This window comes from Anomaloglossus baeobatrachus, chromosome 6, assembly GCF_048569485.1.
Source record: "Anomaloglossus baeobatrachus isolate aAnoBae1 chromosome 6, aAnoBae1.hap1, whole genome shotgun sequence".
Taxonomy (NCBI): domain Eukaryota; kingdom Metazoa; phylum Chordata; class Amphibia; order Anura; family Aromobatidae; genus Anomaloglossus; species Anomaloglossus baeobatrachus.
This window is the reverse complement of record NC_134358.1, coordinates 275,663,695-275,675,416: the sequence shown is the minus strand read 5'-3', so window position 1 is coordinate 275,675,416 and position 11,722 is coordinate 275,663,695. Positions and strand designations below refer to the sequence as shown.

Here is an 11,722-nt window from a genome sequence, read left to right as displayed (position 1 = left end):
AATATGCTGCTCTTAGATGTCTTAGTAAAAACATGGTGACAGGTTTCCTTACAGCAAATAATGAAATTTAAAAAGTATAGTGTGCAGAGTGGTAACTAACGTGTACTACATATGGCTAATTTTTAAAGGGAATCTGTCAGCAGCTTTTTGCTATGTAATTAAAGAACAGCATGCTTTAGGGGTAAAAACAGAAAATTTAGGGATGTCTCACTTATTAAGCTGTATGCTATTGTTTCCACACAAGGAAATTTTTATCCCTAGGACATTACATTTGCATGAAGTATAGCTCAGTTGCCTACCAGACCTACCAGGCCACCTCTTCTGATGAGCATGTCACAGTCAACAGACATTGTACACAGAGAGTTGTGGGGTGGGGGCTGGGGGTTATTCTGCTGAGTTCTCATTCATGCCACATCTAAGAAAATGTTGTCAATACTGCTTCACCCAAAAAACTACGGGATTTATCATTGGGAAAAGGGGTCTCTTCCTACATTATACTGCTCAAAGATGAGGTAGCAAAATCCTCCTGACAGATTGTCTTTAATAGCTATTATAGCTATGTTTATGTGAAGTTTGATTATAATATTTTAATTGCAAATGATACTGATATAAATGATAATGCATTAATATTTTGGTTAGTCTGTTTTTAAAACCTGCAGTCATAACTTCAATATATCTGCCCATTAGGTGGTTAGTTGCAAGTAGAAGCTCTATAAATACAACACCATTTTCATGAAAGACATAGTAAAACAATAATGAACCCAAAAGCTATGCTTTTTAGTTGAGGAAATGGAAAATTAATTTTGATTTACTCATACCAAATGTATCTATGGTTAATTTGCTTAATTTACACAATGTCCCCACTGGCTATGTTCTTGTATTAAAATCATTTAGCCATTAAGCAAGTTGTAAAAACAGGTTTATTTCTTAAAAATAAATACAAAAATATAAATATAAAACATTGGCAAGATACTATTGGATGAAATGACGTTCTACTAACATATATCTTCACCAGCTGCATCACACCTACTAACATCACATGTACATTTCAGTACACTTTAATGTACAGAACTTTGCAGAGTATCAGAAAAATCATTTCCTTGTTCCTTCTGGGAAAAAAAAAACTGTTGCTGCAAATGGAAAGGCAGCCAAGTACCCAATAGAAGCAATGTATTTATGAGTTTGTACGAGGAAGTAGTCTTCTGTTCAAGTTTTCAAAATGATCATTTGACAGACAACATAGTAACCATGGCATTCGATCCACGGTTAGTAATTAACATTAGCCATAAACTAAGGTGATAGTCTACATAGAATAAAAACTGACGAAATAAATGATTGTGGTAAAAAGTTGTTTTTTTTTCTTTTTCTTTTTTTTTTAATGTGTTATTGTTATTATTTTAACACTGTGCCAAGTGTCAGAAAAAACTGTATTTTAAAATTGTTAATATCATTTCCAAGTGCCCGTAAATTTATTCCACTTTGGAATAAAAAAAAAGGGGGGATGATGACAGATTTTTCAGTTATGAATCTTTATCACTCTCCCCGTTGCCATACATTTCAGCTAGTTTGTTGAAGCGTGGACCCCATTCTTTGAGGTATTCATAGTTTTGGTCCCCTTCGGTAGTACTAGACTCTAGAGAACTTAAAGATTCAGCTATAGAATCATTGCCTTCATATGCATATGTTGCAAGTGAATCGTATGGAGGTGCAGTAGGATCATTATCATGCTCTTTTAACCTTTGGCTAATAAAATCACGAACATCTGTATTGTCTGGAACAGAGGCAGTACTCCGAGGTAACAGCAAATTTTCCGGAATAATGTCTCTGCGATGTTTTTTATCTTCCATAACACCTGGATTTCTAAGAGTGCCAATGTCAAAAGCTTGTGTGTCTTCTTCTCCACCTCCTTCATCATTATAACTGACAATGTTGTCTCGGATGTCCTCTTTAGACAAGACCAATGGCTCCTTCTTTCTCTGTCTTTTCAGGGCAGCAAACAGTACTACAATAACTGCAAAAGAAATAAAAAATAAGAAATTAACATGTTAATACAGTTAGTAAATTATTCTCATAATAATAATAATTTCTATAAATATTAAAATTTAAACTTAGGGCATGACGCAAAAATTACTCTATAATGCTCCTAAATCAATGTAATGCAGGCTAAAGGGGTCATATTGCAACAGAATGTTTTTCAGAATGTTTTAAATTTTGTGAAACAATCCATCCAGTAGCTCAGATAGTATAGTGAATGTCAAAGAATTGGAATATGTCTTTGTAATTCATGTTGGAAACTAATACCATTTAGAATTTAGTACTTATGGGATTAAAAGGATTGCCAGATTGCCCTCATTATTAATCAGCCAGCAAGGGCCACCTGAAGCTTTGGGCCCCGATGCAGCTGCCCCGGATGCATCGGTGGTATGTCTGCCACTGGTTTGGTGGATTATAGAAACCATATCCACCAGGATGTGCCCAGCAATTACCAGTTTTTCACCCTGTGAGAGATGGCCATAAAAATGTATCTTCTGATATATGATTGACAGGTAAACATCTATATATTGTGAGTTTCCTGTGTATATGAGTGTAGGCTGCCAGGAACAAAAACAATATATTTTGTTTGTAATTAAGTATATATTCTTTACTTAAAAAAAAGGATATGAAATAAGACAAAAATTAATGTTTGTGGGATCTAATAATTTGTCTTTATTTTAATTTGTTTAACTGAGAAAACAAGACATCTCAGCAAAGATCTCATTTATATGTTTAAATACATGTGTGGTCAATATAAAGGACTGGTATATAACTTATTCCTTCCAAAGACTATACTAAGGACCAGGGGGCACTCACTGTGAGTGGAAGTAAAGCGATTCCGGCAGCTAAATAGGAAAGGGTTCCTTACAGTTAGAGCAGTCAGACTGTGGAATGCCCTACCACAAGAGGTAGTAATGGTAGACTCTATAACAACTTTTAAAAAAGAACTGGAGGTTTTCCTCAGTACACACAACATTGCTTGTTATAAATGACTTACTGACGAAATGTATAATTAGTGGAGGAAGGTTGAACTAGATGGACCTAGGTCTTTTTTCAACCTAATTAACTATGTAACTATGTAACACTATGTAACTATGATATGGTCACCTTTGCTTCCATGGCCTCAGAGTACAAAAAATCGTTAACAGTAAATTCCTTCTTAAGTTTCATCTGATATAGCAAGATTTATTAGTTTTATGTGTCTTCTCCTGAAGCTAAGTTAATGTAAAACCACAACAAATCTCAGCTTTGATGGAGTCATAAATCCACTTAGAGGAGTTCAGTAAAAGAAAGAGAAGAATTGCAGACCCTCAGTCAGTAACTCAAGGAATCAAGTTAAAAGTTGAAAAGTCAGGATTTCAATTTTTATGAAAAAAAACTGCAAAAATTATATTAGCTAAAAAATTATGCATTTAAATAAAAGAAAATGCTTTTGAAAGTGGTCGTATTCAGTGATAAGCGAGCACTGCCATGTTTGGGTGCTCAGTACTCATAATGAGCAGTTGGATGTTCATATGGGGAGACCTGAATACCCGAGTAAAATGGAAGTAATTGAGGGACTCAAGTATTTTTCCAGGAAATCTTCTGGAAAAATGGTGGAGTTGCCTTTTAACTTTCATTATATCCAGTTAATCGAGACCAGCCCATCCGAGCATCCAACTTCTCTTTAAAAGTACCAAGCACCAGAGCATGGTAGTGCTCACTCATCATAGTCATATCTCTTAGGTCCCTTTCTCCCTGAAACCCCAATTTTCTATTAACCTATTCATCTCCCAACAACTTTACAATGGGTCTTTACCTATTGAGGATAAAGGACCCCATACATATTAGACTAAAGTTTGTTGAATCAACCAATATCTATGGTTTTGACTGATGGTTTCATGTGAATGGGGACAAGGAGAGACTGATGTTAGGGGGAGATGTCAGTTTTGTATATACAATTTTGTACTGCTGATGGAATCGTTCTCTTGGAGATAAATCCATGGCCAACATGTCGGCCACCTGCTTTCTCATATGAAACATGGGAGCACTGTGCAGTACGACCACTCCTGTGTATAGGAGATTTAGCTGACATAGCTGTTAGCCAAATGATGGCCAAAGCGTCATCCTGTCTACGGCAATGTAAAGGTGGTGTCACACATAGTGACACAGCAGCGATCACAACCAGCGATATGACCTTATCAGGATGGCTGCTGCGTCGTTACATGGTCGCTGGTGAGCTGTCAAACAGGCAGATCTCACCAGCGACCAGTGACCAGCCCCCAGCCAGCAGCGACGCGTGGAAGCGTAACTAATATCGGGTAACCAAGGAAAGGACTTCTCTTGGTTACCCGATATTTACCTTAGTTACTAGTGTCCACCACTCTCATGCTGCCAGTGCCGGCTCCCTGTTCCCTGTACTCCTAGCCAGAGTATACATCGGGTTAATTACCCAATGTGTACTCCAGCTATGTATGCAGGGAGCAGGGAGCCGGCACTGGCAGCGTGAGAGCGGCGGACGCTAGTAACTAAGGTAAATATTGGGTAGCCAAGGAAAGGGCTTCTTGGTTACCCGATGTTTACCGTAGTTACAGCTTACCGCAGGCTGCCAGACGCCGGCTCCCTGCTCGCTTCAGTTCGTCGCTCTCTCGCTGTCACACACAGCGATGTGTGCTTCACAGCGGGAGAGCAACGTCCAAAAAATGAAGCAGGACATTCAGCAATGACCGGCGACCTCACAGCAGGGGCCAGGTTGTTGCTGGATGTCACACACAGCGACAGCGACGGGACGTCGCTGCTACGTCACAGAAAATGGTGACTTAGCAGCGACGACGTTGTCGTCGTCGCTGTGTGTGACACCACCATAATGTGACTGGTCAGCCTTAGGCAATCTGAAAAAACTGTAGATTGCCACTTAAATTTCTTTTTATTAGAAAAACAATACAGGTAGTTAAATAAAAATCGAATCTCACACCATCTTTATATTCTTCATATAACATGTATACATTTCTGCAGGGCACACATCCATATTAATATAAAAATACAAGAAAAGTGACAGGAGAATTTTTACATACTGAGTAAACATATTCAGTTTTTATAATTAAATAAATACATTTCATCACTTCATCAAATTTTGAATGACAGGTATTTAGATTTTATAAAATATGTAAATAAATATAGGTTGCGGAAGTTTCCTCAATAGACTATATTGTAAAAATCTAAAATAAACTCATGGTTTGACAAAATACAGAAATTTAGAAACCTTTTGCTGCAGAAAAACTTTTTCAATTGGTAAAATGGAAAATGGGTTAAAGTAAAAATATCCAGAAATTAAATTTCAATTATTTCTGAAGAGGTAATTTGCATAAAAGTCTGACATACATAAATAATGACCTGCAGAAGTTGCACTTATCTTTATAGAACATGTCCAGAAAATGATTCAGTGAAACATACACTGGGTAGGCATACAAAGTGTCATTTAGTAGAACTGTCATTTTCATATTTACTCGGTGACACTTTATTCTTTCTTTACAAGCATTGGAATTATAAATGTCCTATTTTCATAAATAATTTTGAATTAAAAAATACAAAAATGCAAGGGGAAAAAGTCTCTAGAATTCCAATTTCACTCATTGCCCTTCTGTGCCTTTAGATAAGCAAGCATATAATTGTGGAAACTAATTACAAAATATGAATATTGCTGATTCTTTTTTACTAAATTAAATATCTATTTTTTCTCTATAAATGTGTTTGCCTGGCAAGATGGTCATAGTTGAATAATCAAACATACCATAAAATTATCGTTTGATGATTAAAGTTCCTAACCTCAGGCATTATTGTGCTATAAATTGGTGAACAACTTTAAATGTTTAAAGGAAGAAAGGTGAATACAAAATCTATAACGGTATAAAAAATACACAAAAATAAAGCAACATAGACTGAAGCAAGGACAAACACAAAAGGAATTATATAAAAAAGGATCATTATTGGGAAATCTGCATAACTAAAGATACTAAATGTGAATTCTTATAGGGTTACCAGTTTATTTTTTTTATTTTTTTTTCTTCAAATCAAGAGACGATGCAAGATAAGTGAAGATTTCCATTGTTCCAAGCATCTTCTGTTTAAGGAGTTGTCTGGTCATCTAATTAAAGTCTACAATCTTTATGTGACTGCAGACTTCTGAATCTTGACATGTGTTAGCACTGCACACTGTCAAGATTCTCCGGTGTTGCCAGTGAGAGATGTTGGTTATGTAACTGTAAGTGTTCTGCTTCACTCAAATCAACACTTTAATAAATTATGAGATAACAATGGTTTAAGAAAAAATACAAACATTTTTGCATTGGAAACTAGTAAGTAAGAGGTTTATAAATGTAATCTTGAGGTTTATGAGCGAACTTGTTCAAAAAGGTTCGCCAATCTCAAATTCATATGAGCCTTGCCCATTCAGATTCGTGTTGGAAGTGCGAGCACTTTTCTCAAAATTCACAATGTTTGGCTCTGTTTGGTAACTGTTCATGGTTTCACTAATGCTTTCCTTCTACCTTATTATGACTTTGGCTAGTAAAGGGGTGCTGTATAATGAGTGGGGGGAGATGATTAATGAGGAGATCACTTCCTTGTCTCCGTATGTGCGGCTGTCACACTGCTAATTACATCCCATACATATTCACTGCTTCCCTCACTCAACGTCTGTGACTGGCTGCAGTCAGACTGCCAGCGTGCAGACATGTCTGATTGGTTACACTCAAAAAGGCTATCTGGGTCCCCTAATGGAGTGTAAAAATAAATAAATAAGTATAATAGTGTAGGGTCCCCCATATTTTAATTCCCCTACACATATAAAGCAGAAGGCTACAGGCGGCAGCCCCTAGCCATGTGCATTAGCTGTGTATCAAAATATGAGGGACCCCGTACAGCTTACTTTAATTAATTAAATAAAACATTTTAAAAAACCACATGCGATCCCCCCAATTTTGATACTCAGCTAAGATAAAGCCAATACCTAGGGGCTGGTATTCTCTGTCTGGAGAGGCCCATGGTTATTTGGCCTGCCAGCCTTAAAATAGCAGCCCGAAGCAGCCCATAATTGTTGCATCTATTAAATTCAACAATACAGGTGCTTTACTCGGTTCATCCCAATTGCCCTGATGCTGTGGCAATCGAGGTAAAATAAGGGGTTATTGACAGCTGTGATTTGTCAACAAATGACAGCTGCCATCAAGCCCTAAATTAGTGATGGGAGTCGTCTATGAAACACCTCATAACAACCCTGTAAGTAAAAAGAAATTAAACACAAACATGGAAAATAATTTTTATTTGAAATAAAATGTAAAAAAGTCTTGTCTCCTTATCTTGTCTCTTATTAACCCACCAAGCACCCAGGTTCAATGTAATCCACACAAGGTCCTACAACAATCCTTGCTCTGCTGCATACTGAAGTCACATCATGTGGGATCAGTACAGAATTTGACCACCCATTGCAACTTCAGGCAAACACTGACTGAGCCTCAGCTGTGAGTGGTAACATCAATAAGTTTATCTGTGGTCACAGCAGGAGGTTCCCACGGTACCCCACCTGTGACTGCAGGTAAACTGACCTCAGGTGAACTGAGTTCATTCAGTCTTGCATGAAAATCTCAATTTTTTGCCAAGGAATGCACATATGGTGCTGGAATTTAAACACCAAACTCTTTAACCAAATCTGGATCTTCTGGAAAAAAAATGCATCAAAATGTAATGCGTATTTCATGTTGTATAGAGGTGGGGCTTTTTGCCAGGAGATGCAGATTTGGTGCAGATATTTTCTGTTTAAATTCCGGCACCAAAACTACATCTCCTGGCAAAAAACCTGCACAAAAAACACCGTTTTGACTCAGATAAAGTGTGTTTTCCTGCCAGGAGATACAAATTTGGTGAAGAAATCTGGGCAGACATTTCTGCACCAAATCTGCATCTCCAGGCTGAAAACCACGCCTAAACTGTGTTTGTTTGTTTTTTACAGGAAATACATTTTTGGTGGTGAAATTTATACACCAAATCCCTGCATCAAATCTGCAACAACCATGGGCCTCCTTAGGCTGAGAATATCAGTCCCCTGCTGTTGACTTTATCATGACTAGATATCAAGATTGGAGGGGACCACATGTTATGTTTTTAAAAAATTATTTAATCAAATAATTTAAAAAATCCACAATGGTTCCCTCGTATTTTATATGAAGCCAAGATAATGTGTACGGCTGGGGGTTGCAGCCCACAGCCTTCTGCTATATCTGCTGCTTGGTATCAGAATATGAGGGGACCTAACTAAATTTTGTATTTATTTATTTTTACACCACTATAAGGATGCAGACATGTGTGTGATTCCAAACAAACACAGATACTGTCACACAGGATGGGGGTGCGGTCTGACTGCAACCAATCACTGACGCCGGGACTGCCAGTGGGCAGTGGAAGCAGTGAATATCTATGAGGTTTAATGAGCGGACCCTGAAGTAGTGTTACTGTCATGTGGGAGACTTGGTAAGTACAGCAGTGCTCTATTCCTTATTCTCTTTATTATGCAGCCCCCCTGGCTCTTATCAACTCCAACCCCCTAGCCTTTATTAACACCAACCCCATTAGCCCTTACTAACACATACGTTTTGCGTCCCATTGAATTCAATGATGTTCGGATATGTTCGGCGAACTGCTCAGCGAACATAGGTACATTTGGCTAACACAAACTGAACCGAACTTTGGGAGGTTTGCTCATCTCTATTGAAAACTATAATTTTATAGTTAGTTCGTTAAGGACCTGAAATAGTTTGACACTAAAGAAGACTTTTAACCAGAGCTATAGTGTTATGGGGTTGGCGGATTGAATGGAAATAATATTTCAATTGCAACCTGGGATCCACCGTGCAGAGATGGAATATTGCAGATAGTAGTCCAAAGGACAAGGCGGACACAACAGCTATAGGTAAATGTAAATCAACACTCAATAGCCTGTGTTAGCTGCACACAGGGGTATTGAGTGAGTAACTATTCAACTACGTTAACCTCACAGAGGTTTTGCAAATTAATTGGAGATAGTCGCTGTAACCAATATTGACCTCAAAGAGGGTTCCCAAATCAATAACTTAAAGTAGAATCCCATGCACACACCCACACTCAGAACACACGCTTAACCAGTGACCCTGGAGAGGTAGTGTAGTGTGACAGACTTGTCCTGCATGCACACAGTGCACATAACGGGAGTATCTATAGGCAACCTGCCAAGGTGACCTGTCTAAGGTGTGGAGTATCTCTCACAGCACCATGTCACGGTATGAATGGAAACCTGCCTAGATGACATGTCCAAGGTGTGGAGTATCTCTCATAGCACCAGGTCACGGTATGGAAAGTAACTTGCCTAAGCGACCTGTCTTAGATGTGCAGTAACTCTCACAGACCCAGGTCACGGTAATGATGTTCAGTCACACATCCTCATTCCCTGAGGTATTATGACAAGTGCGCACCTATGTGCACCGGCAGGAGGCTTAAATAACCTCAGCACTGCAACAAACAATTCATGTCCAGTTGGCATGGACGTCGCCCAAGGGCTAATCTGAGCATGCCACGTCATCAGACCTGCTGACATCCGACCACCAATGATTCAACGCCATGTCATTCGACCTGCTGATATAAGACCACCAATGAGACTCCTCCACATCACGCGCATGCACACTAGCACATTCTCCATACTTAGGCTCAGGCAGAACACATGTGCCGTGGCTAGGCGCTGATATTAGCATCCAGGCTCAGCAGCAGCCACAGCAATTGAGTCAGAATGGGAGACTGAGACCCCAGAAGGCACTCGGGATCTGACCCGTGATGAATAGGAACCGCGGCATATAACATATGGAGCTTGTTTTATTGGAAAAACTAATAGAATTTGAAAGTAATAAATCATTTATTAAATATACAGTATATTATAAAAGTTACTACACCCCTTTCATTTTTGAAAATACTATATTAAATCTTTTCAATGGACAACACTGAAAATATGCCATTTTGATATAATGTAAAGCAGTCAGTGTACAGCCTGAATAACAGTGTAATTTGATGTAACCCCTCAATAACTCAACACACAGTCAAAACTGCTGACAAAAAAGTGAGTACACCACTAAGTGAAAAGGGCAAAATTGTGCCATATTAGCAATTTTCCATCCCTGTTGTCATATGATCTTAATCTTACAAAGCCTCAAGTGTGCATAGGAAGCAGGAGTGTTACATTTGGTGTTATCGCTCACAAACTTTCATACTAATCACATGAATTTCAACATTGCACTCATTGCAAAGAATTCTCTGAGGATCGGAATAAAAGAATTGTTGCTCCACATAAAAATGGCCTAGGCTTTAAGAAAATGGTAAACACCCTGAAAGCAGCAAGGTGGAAAAGACCATACAGTGGTTTAACCCCTTCCGCCCCAGAGCCTTTTCCGTTTTTGCGTTTTTGTTTTTTGCCCCCCTTCTTCCAAGAGCCGTAACTTTTTCATTTTTCCGTCAATCTTGCCATGTAAGGGCTTATTTTTTGTGGGATGAGTTGTACTTTTAAAGGAGACCATAAGTTTTACCATATAGTGTATTGGAAAACAGAAAAAAAATTCCAAGTGTGGAAAAACTGCAAAAAATGTGTGATCGCACAATAGTTTTTGGGATATTTATTCACCATGTTCACTATATGGTAAAACTGATGTATCATTGTGATGCTTGAGGTCGGTGCGAGTTTGTAGACACCAAACATGTATATGTTTACTTGTATCTAAGGGGTTAAAAAAATTCACAAGTTTGTCCAATAAAAGTGGCGCACGTTTTGCGCCATTTTCCGAAACCCATAGCGTTCTCATTTTTCGGGACCTCAGTGATAGCTTATTTTTTGCATCTCAAGCTGACGTTTCTAATGCTACCATTTTTGCACAGATGCTACGTTTTGATCACCTGTATTGCATTTTGTGCAACAGTTCCGGATACCAAAAAACGTAATTTTAGCATTTGGAATTTTTTTTGCCGCTTCACCGTTTACTGATCAGATTAATTGATTTTAGATTTTGATAGATCGGGCATTTCTGAACGTGGCGATACCAAATATCTGTATATTTTTAAATTTGTTAACCCTTTAATTTTTAATGGGGCGAAAGGGGGGTGCATTGAAATTTTAGGTTTTGTTTTTCTTTTTATTTTTTAAAACTTTTTTTTTTATTTTACTAGTCCCCCTAGGGGGCTAGAGCGATCAGCAATCCGATCGCTCTGCCCTATCTGCAGATCTCAGCTACACAGCTGAGAACTGCAGATATGGTGCTTTACTCTCCGTGCTGGCACAATGCTGGCATTGAGAGGAAGTGACTCATGTTAGTTACAGGCATCATCACATGACCATGTGCTACCATGGCAACCACCAAAAGTCACGTGATCACGCATGTGACTTCCGATGGGGGTGGCGGTATGTAAATGTAATGGCTGTGCACATATACATCTCACTGCCAGACTTTGTCAGCGAGATGTAAGGGGTTAAATGTTGCGAGTGGAAGCGATTCCACTCGTAACATGCAGGCACACATGTCAGCTGTTAAAAACAGCTGATATGTGCGCAAGTCACCGCATCCTGCCCGCGGCAGGGGGCGGGGCTTAACGTCACACGCTCCATAACGGATAGATCCGTCATTGGTCATGAAGGGGTTAACAA

The 11,722-nt window shown here is 38.7% G+C and overlaps 1 protein-coding gene across 3 annotated transcripts in view; it reads right to left on the bottom strand.

Annotated features, from left to right (window-relative positions):
* Window positions 1–902: 902 nt before the first annotated feature.
* The window catches only part of LOC142243203 (cadherin-10-like), a 758,404-nt gene continuing 747,584 nt past the window's right edge, over window positions 903–11,722 (bottom strand). For all 3 annotated transcript variants that reach the window (XM_075314858.1, XM_075314857.1, XM_075314859.1), the window contains one exon: window positions 903–2,011. In XM_075314858.1, coding sequence (XP_075170973.1) covers window positions 1,521–2,011 — 491 coding nt within the window. In that variant the 3' untranslated portion in view covers window positions 903–1,520. The remainder of the gene's footprint in view (window positions 2,012–11,722) is intronic.